General features: G+C 59.0%; 1 protein-coding gene across 5 annotated transcripts in view; it reads left to right on the top strand.

The window, feature by feature from the left end:
- The window catches only part of TIPARP (TCDD inducible poly(ADP-ribose) polymerase), a 44717-nt gene that overhangs the window by 12959 nt on the left and 6867 nt on the right, over nt 1-24891 (top strand). Inside the window, exons 1-2 of one of the 5 annotated variants that reach the window (XM_068144862.1) lie at nt 4879-5022; nt 10348-11363. In XM_068144862.1, the coding sequence (XP_068000963.1) occupies nt 10411-11363 (953 nt within the window). In that variant the 5' untranslated portion in view covers nt 4879-5022; nt 10348-10410. Of the gene's footprint in view, nt 1-4878; nt 5023-5824; nt 6362-10347; nt 11364-24891 lie in introns of those variants that run through there. The other 4 variants (XM_068144859.1, XM_068144857.1, XM_068144861.1 and 1 more) reach the window with 4 other exon arrangements.

The following is a 24891-nucleotide window of genomic DNA, read 5'->3' as shown; positions in this document are numbered from 1 at the left end:
GAGCTGAGCCCAGGTGCAGAAGCAGTTTGCAAGACAAAAGCATCCCCAGAACGTGTGAAGTGGGGAAAGGATAGGCCCTGATGGCTGGCTGGCTGCATTCATCCCCTTGCCCTGGCACCTTCTTAGCCAGGGCAGCCCAAGCCAGGGCTGGGGGGGGGGGGGGTGTGGAGGAACAAAACCTGAAGTGGGGAGATTGAGATTGGCTGTAAGGAAGAAGTTGTTCCCCAGGAGGGTGGTGAGAGCCTGGCACAGGTTGCCCAGGGAGGTGGTGGAAGCCTCCTGCCTGGTGGTATTTGCAGCCAGGGTGGATGTGGCTGTGAGCAACCTGCTGTAGTTTGAGGTGTCCCTGCCCATGGCAGGGGGCTGGAGCTGGCTGAGCCCTGAGGTCCCTTCCAGCCCTGAGAGTTCTCTGATACTGTGGCCAGGAATGGAGAAATGCAGCAGGTGTTTTCCTGTTGGATTGCTTGGCAGCATTGTAGAGAGAGCTGAGATCAGAGCTTGTGGGGGGTGAAAATGCAGAGAGCAGGAGTCTGTGCAAGGCAGACAGGGCTGGAACTGCCCCAGAGGAGCAGATCTTGTGTGCCCCCCAGCAGCCAGCATCCTTCCAGCCCCAAGCTGTGTGTGTTGGGCCCCAGAGGAGCAGATCTTGTGTGCCCCCCAGCAGCCAGCATCCTTCCAGCCCCAAGCTGTGTGTGTTGGGCCCCAGAGGAGCAGATCTTGTGTGCCCCCCAGCATCCTTCCAGCCCCAAGCTGTGTGTGTTGGGCCCCAGAGGAGCAGATCTTGTGTGCCCCCCAGCAGCCAGCATCCTTCCAGCCCCAAGCTGTGTGTGTTGGGCCCCAGAGGAGCAGATCTTGTGTGCCCCCCAGCATCCTTCCAGCCCCAAGCTGTGTGTGTTGGGCCCCAGAGGAGCAGATCTTGTGTGCCCCCCAGCATCCTTCCAGCCCCAAGCTGTGTGTGTTGGGCCCCAGAGGAGCAGATCTTGTGTGCCCCCCAGCAGCCAGCATCCTTCCAGCCCCAAGCTGTGTGTGTTGGGCCCCAGAGGAGCAGATCTTGTGTGCCCCCCAGCATCCTTCCAGCCCCAAGCTGTGTGTGTTGGGCCCCAGAGGAGCAGATCTTGTGTGCCCCCCAGCAGCCAGCAGCCTTCCAGCCCCAAGCTGTGTGTGTTGGGCCCCAGAGGAGCAGATCTTGTGTGCCCCCCAGCAGCCAGCATCCTTCCAGCCCCAAGCTGTGTGTGTTGGGCCCCAGAGGAGCAGATCTTGTGTGCCCCCCAGCAGCCAGCATCCTTCCAGCCCCAAGCTGTGTGTGTTGGGCCCCAGAGGAGCAGATCTTGTGTGCCCCCCAGCAGCCAGCATCCTTCCAGCCCCAAGTTGTGTGTGTTGGGCCCCAGAGGAGCAGATCTTGTGTGCCCCCCAGCAGCCAGCATCCTTCCAGCCCCAAGCTGTGTGTGTTGGGCCCCAGAGGAGCAGATCTTGTGTGCCCCCCAGCAGCCAGCATCCTTCCAGCCCCAAGCTGTGTGTGTTGGGCCCCAGAGGAGCAGATCTTTTGTGCCCCCCAGCAGCCAGTATCCTTCCAGCCCCAAGCTGTGTGTGTTGGGCCCCAGAGGAGCAGACCTTGTGTGCCACCCAGCAGCCCTCTTTGTGTCTTGACTTAATCTAAGGCCCATCAAGTTTGACCCTGAACAACCTGATCGAGTTGGGAGCCTGATGGGTCCCTGAGCCACCTGATCTAGTTGGAGATGCCCTGCTGACTGCAGGGGGCTTGGATAGGGTGACCTGTGAGGGTCCCTTTGAGCCTGCTGCATCCTGGGGGGTGGGTCAGTTAACCTTCCTGTGTGCTGGGAAGTGAAGAGTGTTCCTTGTTGCAGAGGTGAGGTGGGGAAGGGGATTTTGGTGCTGTCACCAGGGGCGAACAAAAGCCCTGTTGGAACCTGAGAACTTCTCGTTGGGCCGAAGCTTGAGGCCAGAGACACTTCCCCTCTTTCATCAGCAGAGAAGTGAAGTGTGCAGGGAGTGATTGCTGCACTATTTGCAAGTCAGAGCTGTAAATGGCTGCATTCTCCCTGCTGCATTTACCATCTGAAAGAAATAATGAGAGCTCTCTTCCTGCTGCTGAGGATTTCAGCCTCTACTTAGCGCTGAGCTCATCCTTTCATGGTCCTCCCGGGCTCTTTCTGTAGCTGTGGGGGTGGCCTTGATGGGTTTCCTTTAATTATCCATTTGTTTGGGGCAGGGGGGTGGTTCCAGGTTATCCCAGGCCTCTGTCTCCCCCCAGTCCCATCCCTCCAGCCCTGCTGCTGCCTCAGCCTCTCCTTCATCCCTGCATGCTGCTGCTTTCTCTCTCAGGCATCAGCCAAGCCGTTCCACGCAGAGGGTTTCTGCCCTGCTCAGAGAGGTTGTGCAGGAGCATGCTGGCTGAAGGAGGATGTGACACACAGCCACTCACCCTGCTTGGCAAAGCAAGCTCCTGTTTTGTCAGGCCCAGGCAGAGGGCAAGGCCGTGCCTGGCTGCTGCTGCAGACAGTTCATTTGCAGCTGATCCTTTGGGGTTGGATTAGCTGAGCTTTGAAGGTCCCTGCTCACCCAAATCATTCCAGTGCCCGGCTCCAGGCACTGCCACCGTGCCCAGGGGGCACACAGGGCTGGCTGCCCGAGCTTGGTGCTGAGGGACAGGGCTTGGTGGTGGGCTGGGCAGTGCTGGCTTAATGGTTGGACTCTGTGATCTTGGAGATCTTTTCCAGCCCAAATGATCCTGTGATTCATCATTTTATTGTTGTTGTTGTTGTTATTGCTGCTTGCCTTCAGGCTGCTCTTTTAAAGTGCAGTTTCTCAACCTCTTAATGGGGAGGATGAAGGAAGCTGAGGGATCCATTTCTGCAGGTTATTGCCACCACACACTGAGCCTGGCTGGCTGGAAAGCTCTTGAGAGGTAGGCAGAGCAAGGGCAGGAACCTTTCTGCTTCCCTCAGCTGAGCAGTTCAGAAGTGAATAGGAGCTGGATCCCAAACCTCCCCCAGCTCCTGCTGCATGGGGCTGGGCCTGGGTGACACTAAACAGCCAGAGAAACCAGGAGGAGAAACTGGAACCAAGGAGGTTCCACCTGGGCAGGAGGAGCTCTGCTGGGAGGCTGCTGGAGGCCTGGAGCAGGCTGCCCAGAGAGGTTGTGGAGTCTCCTGGCGTGGAGAGCTTCCAACCCCCCCTGGGCACTGTGCTGCTGGGCAAGCTGCTGTTCAGCAGTGCCCAGGGACAGGCCAAGGGGCACAAAGTAGAACATCAGAAGTTCCATCTAAGCACGAGGAGGAACTTCTTTAATGTAAGGGTGATGGAGAACTGGAGCAGGCTGCCCAGAGAGGTGGTGGAGTCTCCACCTATGGAGACATTCCAAACCCAACTGGATGTGCTCCTGTGAGACTTTATCTTGGTGTCCCTGCTTTAACAGGGGGCTTGGACTGGATGATCTCCAGAGGTCCTTTCCAACCCCTGCCATCCCATCTTCTATATATGGAACAGGGAGGTGGTGGACGCCTCATTCCTGGAGTTGTTTGCAGCCAGGCTGGATGTGGCTGTGAGCAGCCTGCTGTGGTGTGAGGTGTCCCTGCCCATGGCAGGGGGGTTGGAGCTGGCTGAGCCTTGAGGTCCCTTCCAACCCTGCCAGTTCTGTGATCTCCAGAGGTCCCTTCCACCCCCTGCCACGCTGGGAGTGTGGAATTCTGTCATGCTGGGGGGAACAAAAAGGCAGGGAAGAGAGTGAATTCCAGCGGGGGCATTTGGTAGGTGGAAGCCATCCGGAGCAGAGGGAACTTGCCTTTGTCCCACAGCCATCAGCAGGCTGTCATCTGCCGCCTGCAGGCTGTGCGTGTGAGGCAGCACGGTGGGGGCTGGAGGGAGCAGCTGCTGGTGTGGCAGCCTGGGACGCTTCCCCGCTGAGTCACACGGCTTGGGTGGCTGCAGGCAGCTCCGGCAGGACAGGGCCAGCAGCTCTCTCTCACACACACACAGCACACACAGCACCATTACCTTGCAGCTGCATCACTGCCTTGGCCACATCACCCACCAAGAGGGGGAAATGGGTGTTGGAGTGTCTCTGGCTGTGGAATCACAGATTGGGTTGGGGAGCATCAAGGCTCAGCCAGCTCCAACCCTCCTGCCACGGGCAGGGACACCTCACACCACAGCAGGCTGCTCACAGCCACCTCCAGCCTGGCTGCAAACACCTCCAGGGATGAGGCTTCCACCACCTCCCTGTTCCATATATAGAAGATGGGATGGCAGAGGCAGGAAGGGACCTCTGGAGATGATCCAGTCCAAGCCCCCTGCTAAAGCAGGGACACCAGTATAGTCTCACAGGAGCACATCCAGTTGGGTTTGGAATGTCTCCATAGGTGGAGACTCCACCACCTCTCTGGGCAGCCTGCTCCAGTTCTCCATCACCCTTACATTAAAGAAGTTCCTCCTCGTGCTTAGATGGAACTTCTGATGTTCTACTTTGTGCCCCTTGGCCTGTCCCTGGGCACTGCTGAACAGCAGCTTGCCCAGCAGCACAGTGCCCAGGGGGGGTTGGAAGCTCTCCACACCAGGAGACTCCACAACCTCTCTGGGCAGCCTGCTCCAGGCCTCCAGCAGCCTCCCAGCAAAGCTCCTCCTGCCCAGGTGGAACCTCCTTGGTTCCAGTTTCTCCTCCTGGTTTCTCTGGCTGTTTAGTGTCACCCAGGCCCAGCCCCAAGTGCTGGCAGCTCCGTGTGAGATGTGGGCTGAGCTCACGCCGTGTAGGTACAGAAAGTGAGTCACGGTGACTTCGTTCCAGGATGAACTTCTGGTTTGCTTCTTAGTCATTAATTAGCCTTCCTTGAGCAACACCCTGTGAGATCCAGCAAGGGCTGGAGCTTCAGAGGCAGGAGTGTGTGCTGCTGCCTGCCTCGGGAGGGTTGCCGTGCCGCTCGGCTGGCATGTCCCGGGCAGCGGCTCCCTCCTGCCGTGCCAGCAGGGACGCCCGCCCCTGGCTCTGCCCCGAGGAAGCGCCCCTGGGTAAGGCTCTGGGGTGGTGAAACTCCGGACGGGAAAGGGCTCTCTGAGCCGGGCTCTGCTGGGGAGGAGCTCGCCGTGTGCTGGAGGTGTCCCTGGTGAGGTGGGGGCTCGGCGCGGGGGGCTCGGGGCACGCCAAAGGGTCGGAGTTGGCTCCGATGGCCACAACAGCGTGTGGGGACAGGGCAGGCTGCACCGGCTCTGGCTTTTCATACCGGGGAGAGGGTGCCCGGGGTAAGGAAAGGGCTGCAGGGTCGGGTAGGAGGCTGCCAGGGCATCGAGAGGAAGCTGCTGGGGCTGGGTACAGGCTGCCGAGCCTTGAGGGAGGTTACCGCAGCAGCGGGTGGGAGGCTGCCGGGGCTGGGGGTGGCTGCTGGGACCGGAGGTGGCTGGAGGGAGCTGCCGCGGCTGGGAGAAGCTGCCGGGGCTGGGGGTGGCTGGAGGGACTGGAGGGAGCTGTCGCGGCTGGGAGAAGCTGAAGGAAGCTGCTGGGGGATCCAAACTGTCCGGGGTAAGGAGGGGGCTGAAGGGGCTGGGGGAGGCAGCCAGAGCTGGAGGGAAGTTACAGAGGCTGGAGGAAGCTGCCGGGGCACCAAAGGGAGTGTGCCTGGAGCGAGGAAGGGGCTGCAGGGGCTGGGGGAGGTTACCGGAGCAGGGGGTAGGAGGCTGCCGGGGCCGGGTACAGGGGGGGTGCCGGGCAGGGGGAAGCTGCCGGGGCTGGGGCCAGGCTGCCGGGGCAGGAGGGAGGTTACCGGAGCTGGGGGAAGGAGGAGCGGCAGGGGCGGGTCGGCTTCCCGGCAGGGGCGGTGGGCAGCGGCCTCGCCGCCGCCTCCCTCCCCCTGCTCCCGCAGCTCCTCCTCTTCCCCGGGCCTCGCAGCTGCTGCCTGCCCGAGCAGGCTGGGAAGCGATATTTAAAGCAGCGAGGAGATGTGAGGGGCAGAGGAACGGGCAGGGCGCTGGGATACCGACGGCGGGGCCGGCAGGGCGGCGGACGGCCCGGGGAGCGCTCCCCGCAGCGCCGCGGCTCGGCTCCTTTCCTTCCTCCTCCTCTTCTTCCTCCGCCTCTCGCTCCCCACCGAGCCAGCCGCCTCTCCCCGCCGCCGTCTCTTGGTAACCCCGAAGGCAACTCCAGCAGCAGGCTGGGCCGGGGGCAGCGCAGCCGCCGGGTTCTGCGTGTTTAAGGTGGAGAGAGCGGTGTGGGAGCGGCGCCCGGCTGCGGCAGGAGGGGAAGGGCTTTCTACCCTACTCGCACGCCGCAGGAGATTAATCTTGTTTGGAAGGAATCCTTTGAATTGGGTCAAAAGGCTGACTGGAATCTGACTGGAGGGGAGAGCGCAAGCCGGTAGGTTTCTTCCCGTCGAGAGGCTGCAGCCCTGCCAGAGACTTAGGTCTGGGGCTGGTTTCTGTCGTTGGGGTTGGGTTTGAGCTGTTGCTTTGATAGTTTTAATTGATTTTTAGGAGCGCTAGACTTTGCTTTCTTCGGCAAAGGAAAGGAAATGTGGTTGGTGTGAAGTTGGTTGGTGTGAAACCCTGGAGTGGGTTGTCCAGGGAGGTGGTCGAGGCCCCGTCTCTGGAGGTGTTTAAGCCCAGGCTGGATGAGGCTCTGCGCAGCCTGATCTAGTGTGGGGTGTCCCTGCCCATGGCAGGGGGGTTGGAACTAGCTGATCCTTGTGGTCCCTTCCAACCCTGAATGATACTATGATACTATGATGGGGGTGGGGAGGAGGGCTGAGATCTCCCCTCCGGGAGATCAGTCCCCGGTGATAGGGGTTGTGCAAGCACAACATTGCCGGGCTGCTTTCGGAAGAACAGCGACTGGGTTGGGGGTTGGGGGGGGGGGGGGGGGGGGAGGGAGGATGTGGGTTAAAAAGGCTGAAACAGAAAGGCAAACGAACTCCGGTGTCCTCCGCTCCCACCGCTTTCTATCCTGGGAGCTGTTTGGAGGGCGGGAGGGATCCAGCCCTTTAAGGCACCTCTTCACATCCGACAGCCAAACGCAACCGATAACCAAGCCAGCAGGACAAATATCGAAGCAGCGCTAAAAGTAGGGCTGGAAAGGAGCAGAACTCACTCCTTCAGCTCCTGGGTACCGCACAACCCCTGGGGGGAGGGGGGGGGAGTGGATCCTCTCGCCTCTTTCGGGGGTTGCTAAACCTGGGCGACCATGAAGTGAAGCAGCCGAGTCCTGTCGGAAGGGAGGGAGGAGTTTTGTACCTCCGAAGCTTGGTGTAGGCAGAGAAGAGAATCGTTCCGTGTGGCCGTGGAAGGGTAACAGAGGACAGCAGCGGTTTGGGAGCTCGGTTCGAGTGGCAGCCAAGGAGCTGCTGGAAATACTCATCTAGAAACAGTTGCTGGAAAAAAATCAACCGGGGAAGAGGTTGGCTTTGGATTTTTCACCTGAAAAAATGTTTCTTTTCTTTCTCTTCTTTATTTATTCATAGCTAAAAATAGCTGCTTGAAGTTTTCACTTTGAAACAGTTGCTTTGAATTTTTAACCTAGAAATGGGGGCTGGAATGTTTGGGGTTTGCCCCCCACCCCCCCCCTTCCAAATAGTTGCTTTGAATTTTCAACCTAGACATGATTGCTGGACAGTTTGCTTTCTTTCCCCTCTCCCCCCCCCCCCCATCTAGAAATAGTTGCTTTGGATTTTTAACCTGGAAGTGGGGGCTTGGAATTTTCTCTCTGGAAGTAGGGGCTTGGAATAATTTCATCTAGAAATGGGGGCTTGGATTTTTCTCTCTGGAAATGAGGGCTTGGAATTTCTCCCTCTAGAACTGGGGACTTGGGAGGTTTGTCTCCCCCTGGGAGCTGGGGGGCTTGGAATATTTTCATCTAGAAATAGGGGCTTGGGGGGGGGAGTTCTCCCTCTGGAGCTGGGGGCTTGAAATATTTTCATTTAGAAATGGGGGCTTGGGGGGGTTGTCTCCCTCTAGGAGCTGGGGGCTTGGAATATTTTCATCTAGAAATGGAGTCTTGGGATTTCCTCCCTCTGGGACTGGGGGCTTGAATCATTTGTTTCCCCTCTTCACCTGGAAACGGTTGCTTGCAACTCCAGCCAGGAATAGTTGCTGTGAGTTTACTCTAGCAGTAGGAAGCTGGAGAGGTGCAAGCTCTTCCTTCTTGGTGGTTTTTTCCCCTGGCACTCCTGACGTGCTGGTTCCCAGGGCGATGCCAAAGCTTTGGGAAATGATTGTTCCAAAATAAGGAAGCCTCGGTGAAAAGTTTTCCAGAGCAGATCAGCTGCAGTGAGAAATTATTGCCAAGGTTGGGGGTTGGTTTGGGATGGTTTTTTTTCCCCCCTACTCCTGTTTTTTGGGATTTTTGTATTGAGATGAGAAGCTGCTTTTGCTTGGAGGTGTTTGCAGCCAGGCTGGATGTGGCTGTGAGCAGCCTGCTGTGGTGTGAGGTGTCCCTGCCCACGGCAGGGGGCTCGGAGCAGGCTGAGCCTTGAGGTCCCTTCCTGCCCTGAGTGTTCTGTGGCTCTGTGAATGCATTTATCCAAGCAGCAAGCCCTCAATGTGCCCCAGGCTGAGCTTGCAGCCTGCCTGTGAGGAGATTCGAGAGGGGTTAATTAAATATACTCAAACAGCACAAGATGCCTGATTAAAAGGTGCATGCAGCTTGCTGTCTGGTGACATGCAAGCCAGGCTGTTGAGTTATACTTCGGGGGTGGGGTGGGGGGAAAGGAGGGGGTGGGGTGGGGGGGAAGGAGTTTCTCATCACAAAATGATTTGTTTGGGTTGGTTTTCTCTTCTCCGTTCCTCGGTAACTGCCTCCTTCCTGCTTTCCTCGGGGCTTGGTTGGAGCTGCTGTTGAGCAGCCGTGCGTGGTGGGTGACAGCAGGGTGACAGAGTGCACGCAGCCTCTGCCGGCTGAGTCACAGGGTGAGAGAGTGAGTGCGTGGGCATGTGAGAACCTCCGTGGGCATGTGAGAACCTCCGAGCGTCTGGGACGTGGGGCTGGGAGCGGATGTGGAGCAGGAGGAACAGGGTTGGAAGCACTTGGAATTCCTGCCGCCAACCCCCCGAGGATTAAGGGCCGCGAAGATGGGGAAGGGGCTGGGGAGGAGCTGCTGGGGGGTGCTCAGTCAGGGGGAGGCTGAGGGGAGACCTCTCACTGCAACCTTCTTTCAGGGAGCTGTAGAGAGCAGGGCTGGGGAAGAGCAGCTGGGGGTGCTCAGTCAGGGGGAGGCTGAGGGGAGACCTCTTACAGCTCCCTGAGAGGAGGTTGCAGTGAGGACAGGGCTGGGGAGGAGCAGCTGAGGGAGCTGCTGGGGGGTGCTCAGTCAGGGGCAGGCTGAGGGGAGACCTCTTACAGCTCCCTGAGAGGAGGCTGCAGTGAGGTGAGGGCTGGGGAGGAGCAGCTGAGGGAGCTGCTGGGGGGTGCTCAGTCAGGGGCAGGCTGAGGGGAGACCTCTTACAGCTCCCTGAGAGGAGGCTGCAGTGAGGTGAGGGTTGGTCGCTTCTCTCTAGTATCAGGTGATAGGACAAGAAGCAGTGGCCTGAAATTGTGGCAGGGGAGGGTTGGGTTGGAGAGGAGGAACAACTTCTTTGCCGCAAGAGCGGTCAGAGGCTGGCACAGGCTGCCCAGGGAGGCGGTGGAGTGCCCGGGGGTGCGGGCACGGCGCTTGGGGCCATGGTTTAATGGATGTGGTGGTGTTGGGCTGAAGGTTGAACTCGATGATCTCGGAGGGCATCTCCCAGCTAAACAGTTGCGTGATTAAACCCTGGCCCCTCCTAAGCCGGGGTGAAATTTGCCCTTTGTTTAAGGCAGCAGCGCTCGGGCTGGGGCTGGGTGGAGGGGGGAGGCGGAGCGCGGCGGCAATGTGCACATCTGCCCCCCCCCCCCCCCCCCCGATCTGCCGGGGGAATAAATGGCCCGTGAGTGTTTAAAGTGTGCTGGGAACACCTAGGGCTGTTGGCCTGCCGATGTTGCTGCTCTCCGTGTGAGGGAGGCCCAGGAATGCCTTTCGGTTCCCTTGGTTAGAATCTAATCAGCTGGAGCTCTGTGTAATAATCAACATCAGCCGCGGGAGGAGGCCAGCCCCAGCCCATCCCCCTTTCCTGGCCCCCCCGGGGCCTGTGTGTGTGCGTGCCGGAGTGGCTGTGAGATCTCATGTGTGAGGAGCCGATGAGAGTGTGTTTGGGATTAATTAGGCTGACTTGAGCTGGTTTCATGCTTTACGTGCCTGGGGGCGACCCGCAGCCACGGAGGAGGGAGGAGTCTGCCGCCGCCGCCGGCTCCCCATCCTCTCCAGGGGCGATCTCGTTCGTGTCAACCCCGAGCAATTAGAGAGATTAACCGTCTCGTTTTCCTTTCTGCCCCAGATTGATTCTTGGGAGGCTCTGGGACGTCTGAAAGCGATTCGGAGGGAGCAGAGTCTGCGCACGATGGACACCCAACTCGAGGTGGTGGAGTGCGTGGTGGAGACGGCTCCCGACCCGGGCATGGAGCAGGCTCCTGCAGAGGACATTCCCCCTCAGATCAGCCTGTCTGAGAAGATCCCCCCGGTGAAGCCTTGCTTCAAGAAGAAGCAGCAAGTGCAGAAGAGGCTGGACGCAGAGACCCTGCGTGCCCTGAGGCCCATCTTTAGCAGTTTGCTGGGAGCTGGCACCCTGGGCAGGGTCTTCGTGGCCCGAGGCCAGAGCGCTGCCCGCAGTGATTTGTGTGAGCCCGCCGTGAAGAAGGCTCTGGACCTTGGTACCTCTTGTCCCCAAGCAGAAAATAACCTGGCAGTGGTGGTGCCAGCAGCTCCAGATGGGCAGAGCCAGTTGGCAGCAGCTGATCCTTCTTCTGGGCATCCTGAGCAGGACAAGGAGTCGGCAGAGCAAAGCCTCTCGCCAGAAACTGCTCCTGGAACAACTACTGCTGCTGCTGCTGCAAACAGCAATGAATCATTCCAGGATCACCCTTTGCACCCAGCTGCTGCTGATGGTGCAGCTTGTCCTTTGTTCCCAGATAAGACTCTGGAAAGCTACACATCTGGCTTGCTGCAGGAGTGCAGCTGCCCAGGGCAATACAGTTTGAACCCAAGCAGTACCTTGGGCGCCGGGATCTTCCAGGACAAGAGTGAGGAAGCTTCTCTAGATCTGGTGTTTGAGCTGCTGAACCAGCTGCAGTATCACACCCACCAGGAAGATGGGATCGAGATCTGTGTGGATTTCCTCCAGGGCACCTGTGTTTATGGCAGTGACTGTCCCAAGCACCACACAGTCTTGCCTTACCACTGGCAGGTGAGGAGGACGGCCACCCAGAGCTGGCAGAGCGTCACCAACGACTCCCAGGAGCACCTGGAGAGGCTCTACTGCAACCCTGACAACGACAGGATCAGAGTGACATATGGGTAGGTGACTGAATCCCCTCCCTCAGCAGCACTGGGCAGAGAGAGAGAGAGAGCAGAAAGTGCCCTGGGTTGTGGTTTGTTTTCCCTCCCCCCCTGCTGTTTTGTCTACAAGTGTTTTCCACAGCCTGTGCTGATGTTCTTTCAGCCCTATCGTACAAGTTGACCACAAGAGAAAATGGTGTTACAGCTCCTGGTTACAAACAGCTGGAGGCTGGGGCACAGGCTGAAGGGGCCAGGCTCTTTTCAGTGGTGCCCTGGCACAGGATGAGGGGCAGCAGGCACAACCTGCAACCCAGGTGGTGCCACCTCAACATGAAGAGAAACTTCTGTGGGGTGAGGGTGCTGGAGCTCTGGAGGAGGCTGCCCAAAGGGGTTGTGGAGCCTCCTCCTCTGGAGGCTTTCAGGACCCATCTGGATGTGTTCCTGTGTGACCTGCCCTAGGTCACCCTGCTTGGGCAGGGGGGTTGGACTCAATGATCTCCAGAGGTCCCTTCCAACTCCTGGCATCCCTTGCTTCCCTGATTCTTTGAAGCTGAGGGACTTGAAGCATGTGAAATGAGAGCGCTTCAGCTGAGCAGGACCTGAGAGGGTTGTCAAGAGTGTTGGGTACCATCACTTGGGCTCCAGCCTCCTAATTAGTCTCTCTTCTGTTTTGGTGGTGGTTTGGGGTTGGTTGTTTTTTTTGCTGTATGAGATGAAGTGGCAGCATGGCTGAGCCTTGGCAGCCACTGAAACAGGAATGATGCAGCAGCTGCCTTCTGTGCCTCTGCATCCAGCTGGACTGTGGGCACTCCAGGCACAGCCCTCAGAGAATCGAACCAGTCACTTTAGTGGGAAAAGAGCTTGAAGATCATCAGATCCAAGCATGAACCCAACACTGCCAGGTCACCACTAACAATCCTGGGTTCAGCTTCAAGCTCCTCACTCCAAGAAGGATGTTGAAGAGCTGGAGAAGGGCAACAAAGCTGGGGAAGGAGAAGCTGGAGAGCAGGGCTGGGGAGGAGCAGCTGGGGGTGTTCAGTCAGGGAGGGAGACCTCATTGCTCTCTGCAGCTCCCTGGCTGGAGCCAGGTGGGGGTTGGGCTCTGCTCCCTAATCTCAGGTGATAGAAGGAGAGGAAATGGCCTGAAATTGTGCCGGGGAGGCTTAGGTTGGAGAGGAGGAACAATTCCTTTGCTGTCAGAGCGGTCAGGGCCTGGCAGAGGCTGCCCAGGGAGGTGGTGGAGTCCCCATGCCTGGAGGGGTTCCAGAACCCTGGGGCCAGGGTCTGGTGGCCACGGTGGGGCTGGGTTGGAGGTTGGGCTGAATGATCTCAGAGGGCTTTCCCACAAGCCAAAGGGTTCAGTGATTCTAAGCATCTACAGTCAGGTGCTTTTGAGTCCTGTGACTGGAAACTTCCCATAGCTGACAATCACCGAGTCCCAAACTGCTTTGGGTCAGAAGGGACCTTCAGGATCATCCAGGCCTCAGCCAGCCTGGGCTTGAACATCCCCAGGGAGGGGGGACATCCACAACCTCCCTGGGCAACCTTCAGGTTGCCCAGGGAGGTTGTGGATGTCCCCCCTCCCTGGAGGTGTTCAAACCCAGGTTGGAGAGGAGAAGCTTCCAGGTAGGAGGCATCCAGAACCTCCCTGGGCAGCCTGTGCCAGGCTCTCCCCACCCTCCCTCCGGTGTACATGGGGTGGTGTCAGGTGGTGAACAACTCCCGAGCTGCTGATCACCTCCCTTTTGTCTCCTCCAAAGGTGAAAGCACTCCCCAGGAGTTCTTGTTTCCATAGCAGTCTTTTTGATCTCCTGCTTTTCTGACAGGAGAAAAGAGCTTTCCAGTTGCTTTGCTTTCATCGGGGCCGGGCTTGCTCCTGCCCCCTGAGGTCTGAAAACATTTGCTGCTTGTTCCCCCTGGCAGGGGAGTGCTGATGTTGACAAGCTGAGCAGGCCTCTGTAGTCCCTGTTCCCCCTGAGTCAGGCTGGGGGCTGCTGCTGCTGCTCTTCTGGGTTTGGGTTGGTGTTCTTGTTGCCTCTGGAGGAAGCACAGGAGGCAAATTTCTCCTATCTTATCTGCCCTGCCCTTATCTCCTTCCAATCCCTGTTCAAAGCCACCCTGCTGCAGCTGGGGAGGGAAAACTTCAGTTTGCATTGGCCAGCTGTCCTTGGGGGGTTTGTTTTGCCTGCCTCCCCTCCTTCCTTCCTGAAGAAAGTCAGCCTCTTCTTCCTCCTTCATGCTTTCATTTGCATTTGCCATGCTGAGATCTCTCCTGAGACACCAAGTCCTTGCCTTCCCCTGCTTGGGTGAGGCACCAAGACTCAGGCTCCTTCAGCTTGTGGATTCATCCTTCTGCCTGAGGACAGCAGCAGAATCCCAGGACATGCAATCCCCTTCCCAGCCTGGCAGTGGAAGTGAAGTAGGAAACAAGATTCATTCTCCATGGGGAAATCCTCCCAGTCTGCAGAATTGTATCATAGTATCAGTCAGGGTTGGAAGGGACCACAAGGATCAGCTAGTTCCAACCCCCCTGCCATGGGCAGGGACACCCCACACTGGATCAGCCTGGCCAGAGCCTCATCCAGCCTGGGCTTAAACACCTCCAGGGACAGGGCCCCAACCACCTCCCTGGACAACCCATTCCAGGGCTTCACCACTCTCATGGGGAAGAACCTCCTCCTCACCTCCAGCCTCAATCTCCCCACCTCCAGCTTCATTCCATTCCCCCTAGGCCTATCACTGCCTGAGATCCTGAGCAGTCCCTCCCCAGCCTTCCAGTAGGCCCCCTTCAGATACTGGAAGGCCACATTGTGCTGAAACAGATCTGCTCAGAGCACCCAAACCAACTTCCCAGCTGAGAGCTCTGCTGTTTGCAGGCAGAGGAGCTTCCATTTTCCCCTAAGGCTTTGCAAAGCTTTCTGCAAAGGAAGCAGCAAGGGCAGAAAGGAGGCAGATCCCTGCTGCTCCTTGCAGCTTGAGCTCTGGGCCAGCTGGCACCCAGGTCTCCATTCTGGAGCCTGTGGCACACAATCCAGTGCTGCACACCTGGCCTACATGTCCCAAAGGATGGAGCTGGGAGTCACAGAATGGGTTGGCTTGGAAGGGACCTTCAAGACCACCCAGTTCCAACCCCCTGCCAAGGGCAGGGACACCTCACACCAGCACAGGCTGCTCAGGGCCTCAGCCAGCCTGGCCTTTAACACCTCCAGGCAGGAGGCAGCCACAGCCTCCCTGGGCAGCCTGTGCCAGGGTCTCCCCACCCTCACTGGAAATAATGTCTTCCTCCTCCCCAGTCTCAATCTCTCCTCCTCAAGCTTCACTCCATTCCCTCCTGTCCTGTCTCTACAAGCCCTTCTAAGAAGTCCCTCCCCAGCTTTCCTCTGGAAAGCTTTGGGTGTGCTTTAAGGTCTCCCCAGAGCCCTGAGTCTACCTCCTCTTCTCTAAGCCTGCTGCTAACCCATGGCCCTCAGCACCACATCTCTGCCTCTTTTAAACCCCTGCAGGGATGGGGATTCAGCCACCTGTTCCCAGTGCTTAGAAACCCTTTCAGGGAAGAGGTTTCCTCTAATGTCCAACCTGAACGAGAGGACACAGTCTCAAGCTGTGCCAAGGGAGGTTTAGGCTGGAGCTGAGAAGAAAGTTCTTCACAGGGAGAGTTGTTAGCTGTTGGAATGTGCTGCCCAGGGAGGTGGTGGAGTCCCCATCCCTGGAGGGTGATTGGATGTGGCACTTGGAGCCATGGTTTAGTCATGAGGTGTTGGGTGACAGGTTGGACTCGATGATCTTTGAGGTCTCTTCCAACCTTGGTGATTCTGTGATCCTGAACACCCCCTGGTGCCACCTGAGGCCATTTCCTCTTGTCCTATCTCTTGTTCCTAGGGAGCAGAGCCCAACCCCCACCTGGCTGCAGCCTCCTCTCAGGGAGCTGCAGAGAGCAATGAGGTCTCCCTCAACCTCCTCTGCTCCAGGCTGAACACCCCCAGCCCCCTCAGCTGCTCCTCCCCAGCCCTGCTCTGTGCAGCCCCTTCAGCAGCTTGCTTGCCCTTCCTGGCCCCTCTGTGTCCTTTACTGAGTGATTAGTTGCAAAAGCAACAATGCCTGAGGATTGCTCACCCCCCCAGCCCCGGGCGGTCGCTGGCTGCCTCTGCTCTTAACCTTGCAGCTTTCCAGTCTGCTGGGTGTTGGTTTTGCTCTCTTTGGTACAGAGAGTTTCTGTCTGTCTGAGCTGGCCAGGAAGCAACTGGTGGGGCATGCTGCCAGGCACATGGCATGGCTGTGAGCAGGAGGGAAGTCACAGAGGGCAGGGGGGGAGCTGAGAAACTCCAGGTGTGCCCTGGGTCAGGGCTCTGGGGGGGGGCTGGAGGTGGGGTGAAACTGGGGTTGGAGTGGAGAGAGAGTCTCTGAAGCAAGCTGAGCTTCATCTTGCTGAGTCAAACTCTCCCCAGGGAGGGTCTGCAGAACCTTTCCTGCAGGTGGAAGTGGACTGAAACTGTTTAGAGCATCACAAGGGCTCCTTGTGACAGGACAAGAGGGAATGGATTGGAGCTTGAGGAAGGCAGATTTAGGCTGGAGGTGAGGAAGAAGTTCTTGCCAGTGAGGGGGGTGGGGAGAGCCTGGCACAGGTTGCCCAGGGAGGTGGTGGAAGCCTCCTGCCTGGAGGTGTTTGCAGCCAGGCTGGATGTGGCTGTGAGCAACCTGCTGTGGTGTGAGGTGTCCCTGCCCATGGCAGGGGGGCTTGGAGCTGGCTGAGCCTTGAGGTCCCTTCCAAGCCATCCCATGACTCCAGGCTGAGTTTTCCATTCAGGCTGAGGCCACAACTGCACTGCCTGAGGCTGCTGGTGTGCCACTGAGAAGAGCTCTGCCACTTGCCCTGCTTGAAGGTCACATCATCAGGTGAGAGACAACCACCTGAGCAACCTGCTGGGACTCAAGGAGCCAGAGCTGCATGGGATGCTTTGGCTTGAAGGGGTTTGGATGGAGCTTCTCCTCTCCAACCTGGGCTTGAACACTCCACAGGGAGGGAGGCATCCACAACCTCCCTGGGCAACCTACAGGGAGGTTGTGGATGCCTCCCTCCCTGGGAGGTGTTCCAGGGGAGGTTGGATGAGGCCTTGAGCAACCTGTGCTGGTGGGAGGTGTCCCTGCCCATGGCAGGAGGGTTGGAGCTGGCTGATCTTTAAGGCCTCTTCCAACCCAAAGCCTTCTGTGCACCCCTTGCAGCTGAACCCTGTGGGGTTTTTTGCTGGCTCATCACCAGTGGCACCAAGAGGAGGGAAGCCCTGGAACAATAACAGGCTGGCTTCTTGCAAGGCCTTCCTGGGGCCCTGCAGACTGCTGAGCAGCCATTCCCTTTGTGCAGGCAGTGTGGGGAAGAGATAGGGGGCCCTGTGAAGCTGGTCTGACCACAGGAGATTAATAGCTTCAGCCAAATCATGCAGTCCCCATGTGAGCCATGGAGCTGCCCCAGCGTGCTGGCAAGCCTGGCTGCGAGGTTCCAGCAGGCTGCTGGCTGCACCTTGTTGCCAGGAGACACAACAGCACCCAGGGAACAGAAGGGAAAGGCAGGTTGCAGTGACCACCAGTGAACTCCCCCAGGAGCCACAGCCAGCTCACAGGCTTTGCTCAGATGTGGTGTTGCAGGAGGAGGATCACAGAGCTGTCAGGGTTGGAAGGGACCTCAAGGCTCAGCCAGTCCCAACCCCTGCCATGGGTAGGGACACCTCACACCACAGCAGGTTGCTCAGAGCCACATCCAGCCTGGCTGCAAACACCTCCAGGCAGGAGGCTTCCACCACCTCCCTGGGCAACCTGTGCCAGGCTCTCACCACCCTCATGGGCAACAACTTCTTCCTCACATTCAATCTCCCCACTTCTAGTTGTGCTCCATCCCCCCCAGTCCTATCCCTCCCTGACACCCTCAAAAGTCCCTCCCCAGCTTTCCTGGAGCCCTCTGCAGATCCTGGAAGGCCACAAGGAGGTCTCCTGGGAGCCTTCTCCTCCCCAGCCTGCACAACCCCAACTCCCTCAGTCTGTCCTCACAGCAGAGCAGCTCCATGGTCAGTGGGACAGTTACATCCAGAGACTTATCTGTGACTTGCAAGGCTGCCACAGTGCAGGAGAGAGCAGCAGAGCTGAGGAGGCAGCTGAGAGTGGCTGTGCCTGGCCCTGCAGCTCCTGGAAATCCTGCAGTGTACACAGCTGAGGGCTTCTCAACTCCCTTGAATTCCTCCCTGGAAGGAATGCAAGACAGAGACTCCCAAGTGCAAGAAAAAGAAGCATCTGGAGTGGGTTTAGAAGGGTTTGCCTCCTGCTTTCCCATGGTATGTGCCAGGGGGTTCCTGTTTGCTCTGCTTGATGGTAGCATTTCCATGTGAAATACAAGCCCTTGGCTGTGGGGAAGCTGGAGCTGCTGGGCTGAGCTGGTGTGGAGCTGCTGGGGCAGCTGGAGCTGCTGGGCTGAGCTGGTGTGGAGCTGCTGGGGCAGCTGGAGCTGCTGGGCTGAGCTGGTGTGGAGCTGCTGGGGCAGCTGGAGCTGCTGGGCTGAGCTGGTGTGGAGCTGCTGGGGCAGCTGGAGCTGCTGGGCTGAGCTGCTCTGGAGCTGCTGCTGAGCTGCTCTGGAGCTGCTGCTGCTCTGGAGCTGCTGCTGCTCTGGAGCTGCTGCTGCTCTGGAGCTGCTGCTGCTCTGGAGCTGCTGTAGGCAGCAGCAGATCACTCCTGGGTCCCTTCTCTCCTTTCACCTCCCCAAACAAAGGGCAGTTTGGGCAGCAGCTGTCACCTGGCTGCAGGCTGAGGTCAGGCTGTTCCCTGTGTGTTCAGGGTAACAAACCAAGCCTGGCTGAAACAAAGCTTCCAGGAGTGGTGAAGCAGCTTGCTGAGGGAAGCAGCTCCCAGGGAAGGCAGGAGGCACAGCCTGGGAGCCTTCCCCATCTGCAGCCTTGGGGAGGGCCAGGAGGAGGCTGTGGCCATCATTTGCTCAGCAGGAGCAGCCATGGGCAAGTCCCTGCTGCCTGCACAGGGCTCTGGGGGGAGTCAGGAGGGCTTTGAGCTGAGTCCTGGAGGCAGAATGTGATCCTAGGGAGAAGAAACCCCGCCACAGCATGGCATGGGGCATGGTTTGGTGGCCATGGTGGTGCTGGGTTGAAGCTGGGGAGAGGTCTGGAGCACAGCCCTATGAGGAGAGGCTGAGGGAGCTGGGGTTGCTTAGCCTGGAGAAGAGGAGGCTCAGGGGAGACCTTCTTGCTCTCTCCAACTCCCTGAAGGGAGGCTGTAGCCAGGTGGGGGTTGGTCTCTTCTCCCAGGCACCCAGCACCAGAACAAGAGGACACAGTCTCAAGCTGTGCCAGGGGAGGTTTAGGCTGGAGGTGAGGGAGAAATTCTTCCCAGCAAGAGAGATTGGCCATTGGGATGTGCTGCCCAGGGAGGTGGTGGAGTCACCATCCCTGAAGGTGTTTAGGAAGAGCCTGGATGAGGCCCTTGGAGCCATGGTTGAGTTGATCAGATGGTGCTGGGTGAGAGGTTGGACTGGATGACCTCAAAGGTCTTTTCCAACCTGGTCTATTCTATTCCATTCTAGGGTTGGCCTGGCTGAGCTTGGAGGCCTTTTCCAACCTGAGTGGCTCTGTGATTCCCCCTGAAGGAACCACTTCAGCCCAGTGCCTCGTGGGCAGCTGTGTGTTCCTTGGCAGGAGCAGCACAGCACATCCATGCTCCAAACCCACCTGGCTGTGTTCCTGTGGGGCCTGCTCTAGGTGACCCTGCCTTGCCAGGGGGCTTGAATGGAACAGAATCAACCAGGTTGGAAAAGATCTTTGGGATCATCCAGCCCAACCTATCACCCAGCACCATCTGATCAACTCAACCATGGCTCCAAGTGCCAGGAGACTCCACAACCTCTCTGGGCAGCCTGCTCCAGCCCTCCACCACCCTCACACCAAACAACTTTCTCCTCCTGCTCACATGGAGCCTCCTGGCTGCCACTCTGTGCCCCTTGTGGGTCACCTGGGCCCTTGCTTGCTGCTGGCCAAGGTGACCTCTGAGGGTCCCCTCCAAGCAGATGCCATCTGTGAGTCTCTGTTGGTGCTGGTGGGGGCTGTGCTGGCTGCTGCTGGGCAAGATCTGCTGTGCCTGGCTCAGTAGCTTTGCTGAGGGAGACCTCAGGAAGAGGAGGAGGAGGAGGGCAGATTGAGGCTGGAGACTGGGAAGGGATTCTTTAGAGTGTGGAGGCTGAGACCCTGGCACAAGGTTGCCCAAGGGAGGCTGTGGATGTGCCCTCCCTGGAAGTTTCTCCTCTCCAGCCTGGGATTGAACACCTCCAGGGAGGAGGACATCCACAACCTGAGGTTGCCCAGGGAGGTTGTGGATGTCCTCCTCCCTGGGGATGTTGAATCCCAGGCTGGATGAGGCCCTGATCAAGCTGGGCTGGTGTGAGGGGTTGGAACTGGATGGTTTTGAAGGTCCCTTCCAGGCCAGGCTGGGGATGCTGCCTGTTCCCTGAGGTTTGGCTCCATGCAGAGCAGGTCAAACACTGACTGGGTCCCTCACCCACAGCTGTCAATAAGATGCCAGGCTGTTGACTTTGGCTCTCTGCCTTGGGAGGATCTCCTGCAGCCAGAGGGTTCAAGGTGCCCAAGCCTTCAGCCCAGAGCCTGCCAGCTTTGCATAGCTGTTTGCCTCTCTTCTCTTCATTTCCTCCCTCTCAGGTGGCTGTGCTGCTGCAGGGAGGAGCTGCTTGAGGCAGAGAGGAGCTGAGCAGGCCCAGCAGCAGGCTTTGGCTCTCAGGGCTGCAGGGTCTCACAGCTGTTCTGGTGGCAGCTGAGTTTCATTTCCTGTTGGAGCCCTTCTGTTGCTTGCTTGGTGTCTCTTTCCCCCCCTCCTCTCAGGCCTGGTTGTGGTGAGGCTGCTGACACGGAACTGAACCCAGCAGGAGGGCTGGAAACCACATGTGAGTGCTGAGAGCACTCAGAGAGCTCAGCTTTGGGCAGAGCAGCTACTGAGCCTTGGGCTTCCTGAGTGGAAAGAGCAGAGATGATTCACAGGCACCTGGCTGGGGGAGACCTTCAGCTCCCAGAATGGTTGGGGGTGAAAGGGACCTTCAAGCTCAGCCAGTGCTTGGTCCCATGGGCAGGGACCCCTCCCCCCAGCACAGGGCTGCTCAAAGCCTCCTGACCCTCTGCCCAGCTTCCAAGCCACCCCCTGCTCAAGCTGTTCCTTCCCCCTGGCTACCCAGATGCCTTTACCCTGCAGGCCAGAGCAGCTTGTCTCATGACAAACCCTTCTGGCATCACTCACCATGCCCAGGCCAGTGCTGGACCTGCTGCCTCCAAGGAGCTGGAGGTGGTGGCCTGATAGGGTCCCCAAACACAGGTGAGAGTTGGTGGAGCTCTGCAGGATGCTCAGGGATCACACCACAGCTCCCAGCCCTTTCCCATGGGCCTGGAAACACCAAACACAGCCCAGAAGCTTCCTCTTGGCACACAGGGACCACTGGCCCCCAGCCCAGGCTGCTCAGGGCCTCCTCCAGCCTGCCCCTCAACAGCTCCAGGCAGAGAGCCTTTGGTTTTCACCTGGTTTCCTCCTCAGCTCCCTGAGAAGTGGCAGCACCAAGTGCAGGACAAGAAAAGGCTCCTCTGCATTCCCTCCAGGCCACAGCCCAGAGCCTGCTGGGCAGCCATGGCTCAGCCCTGCATGGGATGCTGTGGATCCATGGGCAGGGAGGGATCCTGCTGCAGAAACCTCCCAGCTGGCTGCAGGGCAGAGCCAAGCTGCAGAGCAGGCAGTGAGAGGCAGCTGGGAAGCCTGGAGGAGGGAGCCTGCCACGGAGGGCTGGGAGGCAGCAGCTGGGATGTGCAGCACAGAGGAAGGGGCTGTGGTTTGCCTCTCCTCCTGGGGCCAGCCCTGGAGCAGGAGCTGCTCCCTCAGCCTGCTTCACACTGCAAGAAGCTGCCTTGGGAGGAGGCACTGGGAGGAAGTTCTTCCCCATGAGGGTGGAGAGACTCTGGCACAGGCTGCCCAGGGAGGCTGTGGCTGCCTCCTGCCTGGAGGGGTTCAGGGCTAGGCTGGATGAGGCCCTGAGCAGCCTGGGCTGGTGGGAGGTGTCCCTGCCCAGGGCAGGGGGCTTGGAGCTGGCTGAGCTCTGAGGTCCCTTCCAAGCCATCCCATGACTCCAGGCTGAGTTTTCCATTCAGGCTGAGGCCACAACTGCACTGCCTGAGGCTGCTGGTGTGCCACTGAGCAGAGCTCTGCCACTTGCCCTGCTTGAAGGTCACATCATTAGGTGAGGGACAACCACCTGAGCAACCTGCTGGGACTCAAGGAGCCAGAGCTGCATGGGATGCTTTGGCTTGAAGGGGTTTGGATGGAGCTTCTCCTCTCCAACCTGGGCTTGAACACCCCCAGGGAGGAGATCCACAACCTCCCTGGGCAGCCTCAGGCCTGAGGTGTCCCTGCCCAGGGCAGCGGCTTAGAGCTGGATGAATTTTCAGATCCCTTCCAACCCAACCCATTCTGTGAGCATCTGAAGGCTGCTGCAGGGGCATCAACCTCTTACCTCTTAGGTACCAGGTTGGACCTGATGATCTGTGAGGTCTTTCCCAACCTGCTTGAGGCTGTGATCTCCCCAGGGGCCACTGAGCTGTGCAGGCTGAGCTCTGAGTGCTCTCATGCTCCCTGCAGGGCAGGAAAGGTGCTGATCTGTGGCCTCCTGCCCTGCTGCTGGCTTTTCCCTCTCCTCCTCTCCCTCTTACCCTGGATCCCTACCTTCTGGAGGGCTCTTTCTGCTCCGGGTGGTGCCCACTGCAGCTCAGCAGGTCTGGGTCCCCCTCCGTGAAGAGAAGGGGGTGGTCTGAAGCACACAGCAGGTGGAACCTTCAGCATCTCCCATTCTTGCTGCTGCTGCACCCTAGTTGTGGGGTCTTTGAGCTGTCTGGAGGCCTGGGGCAGCTGCTGGCTGCAGTTGTCACATCCTCTCTCATCACTGCCGGGCTGGAGCCGGAGCCAGCAGCTCCATCACGCAACCGCTCGCCCCAGCTCCTCTGCTCCCCTGCCTCCCCCCCCAGCTGCTCCCAGCCTCTGGAGTGCACAGAGGAGCTGCTTCAATGGCATGGCTTGGGAGACCATGTCCAGAGCTGCTCCTGGGTGAGCTGGAGAAATGCTTTGTTGAGTGTTACCAAGTGCAGCCAGGCTGGCAGGGAAGGGACCGAAGAGCTCCTAGGGTCACAGACTGGATGGGGCTGGAAGGCACCTCAGAGGTCATCCAGTGCCAAATCCTCCCACCATCCCAGGCTGCTCAAGGCCTCATCCAGCCTGGGGTTGACCATCCCCAGGGAGGAGGGCATCCACAACCTCCCTGGGCAACCTGAAGGTTGCCCAGGGAGGTTGTGGATGCCCTCCTCCCTGGAGGGTGTTGAAGGCCAGGTCGGAGAGGAGAAGCTGCCAGGGTCTCAGGCACCCCAGAGGTGGCTCCCACAGCCACACTGTGACCTTTTGCAGGCAGCCAGGGTGAGCAGGTCCCTGCAGGAGTGGGAAGAGAGGAGTCCTTGATGTGTGGTGTGGTGCCCAGGCCCCCGGTGAGGAATGCCTGGAGGGTTCCTGAGCAGCTGCTCGCTGCCTGGCTGCTTCCTCCAGCCCCGGAGTAAGGCAAGGAGCAGTGGCCCTGGTGTCCTCAGCATGCTCCCAGGGAGGGGGAAACTGATAGAGGCAGCTAGAAAAATGTCAGCAATTCCAAGCAGGAGCAGCCAGCAGCCAGCCTGGGCCATTCCTCAGGGCTGAGAGAGCTCCTCTGGCATCCTCCCTGCTGCTCTCACACAGCTTCCAGAGCTGCTTGCTCCTCTCACTGCAGGCTGCCAGCAGCAGAGATGGGGGTCAGAGGATGGTTCTGGTTGGGAGAGACCTCTGAGATCATCCAGGCTGACCAGCAGCCATGAGCATGAAACCATCATGTCCCCAAGGGCCATGGCCACCCATTTCCTGAAAGCCTCCAGGGCTGGCTCATGACAGTGAGGGGAAGGAGAGCCTGGCACAGGTTGCTGTGGCTGCCTCCTGTCTGGAGGTGTTCAAGGCCAGGTTGGATGAGGTCCTGAGCAGCTTGGTGGCTGGGGGGAGGTGTCCCTGCTCATGGCAGGGGGATGGAACTTGGGTGATCTTGAAGATCCCTTCCAGGGAGGGAGGCAGCCACAACCTCCCTGGGCTGTCCCTGGGAGGTTGTAGCTGCCTCCCTCCCTGGGGATGTTCAAGCCCAGACTGGATGAGGCCTTGAGCAACCCAAACCATTCCATGGAGACTCCACCACCTCCCAGGGCAGCCTCTTCCAACACCTGACCAAAGATCCTCAGTGAGCTGTGCACAGCTTTGGGTTGTTGGAGGCGGGGAAAACCTTCCCTCACTTTGCCTTGCTGGGGCTGTGGGGGAAGCACCCCCAGGAGGCAGCCAGGGAAAGCTCCCTCTGCTCTGCCCTGCTGAGGCCACAGCTGCAGCCCTGGGGCCAGCTCTGGGCTCCACAGCTCAAGAAGGGACAGGGAACTGCTGGAGAGAGTCCAGGGGAGGCTCCAGGGAAGGTTGGGAGTTGTTGTCTCTGGTGGTCTGTCCCACCAGCAGCTCCAGGGAGAGTCTCCTGCCTCTCTACTCTGCCCTTGTGAGGTCACCTCTGGAGTCCTGGGGCTGGTTCTGAGCTCCCCAGCTCAAGAGAGACAGAGGAGCACTGGAGAGAGTCCAGGGGAGGCTCCAGGGAAGGTTGGGAGTTGTCCCTGGTGCTCTGTTCCAGAGGGACACCTCTGGAGTCCTGGGGCCAGCTCTGGGCTGCCCAGCTCAAGAGGGACAGAGAAGCACTGGAGAGAGTCCAGGGGAGGCTGCAAAGCTGCTGAGGAGCCTGGAGCAGCTCTGTGAGGAGCAAAGGCTGAGAGCCCTGGGGCTGAGAGCCTGCAGAAGAGCAGCCCCAGAGGGGAGCTGAGCAATGCTCAGCAAGAGCTAAAGGCTGGGGGGCAAGAGGCTGGGGCCAGGCTCTGCTCAGTGGTGCCCAGGGACAGGCCAAGGGGCACAAAGTGTTACCCAGGAGGTTCCATGTGAGCAGGAGGAGAAAGTTGTTTGGTGTGAGGGTGCTGGAGGGCTGGAGCAGGCTGCCCAGGGGGGGTGTGGAGCCTGGGGCCCCAGCTGGCTGTGCTGTGTGAGCTGCCCTGGGTGACCCTGCTCTGGCAGGGGGTTGGTGTTGCAGGGAGATGGTTTCCTCATGATTTCACACATTGTTTTCCCATCAAGTAGGTTGTAGCTGGTTGTTGTGGAACAGGCTGACCACATACCAGCAGGGTGGGGTCATCCCTGCTGCTTTGGTCCCTCCACACGCTTCAGGGGGTGGGTTTGTTTGGGCTCTTGTTTTGAAGCTCTCCCTTTGATTTCAGTCCCTTCTGGGGGGTCCCTGTGGCCAGGGTTGGGTTTTCCTGCTGTCCTCCTGTCCTGTGCTGGGAGCTGGGTGGTGGGCTGTGGAATGTCAGCTTGAATTAGCACTGCTGGGCTGGAGCTGGAGCTGGGGCTGGGGGTGTTGCTGGAATCCCCCTCC

This window comes from Melanerpes formicivorus, unplaced genomic scaffold, assembly GCF_026170545.1.
Source record: "Melanerpes formicivorus ecotype bairdi unplaced genomic scaffold, bMelFor1.0.p_v2 SCAF_12, whole genome shotgun sequence".
Classification (NCBI taxonomy): Eukaryota; Metazoa; Chordata; class Aves; order Piciformes; family Picidae; genus Melanerpes; species Melanerpes formicivorus.
Note: the sequence above shows the minus strand (reverse complement) of the source record. Positions and strands in the feature narration are given on the sequence as shown.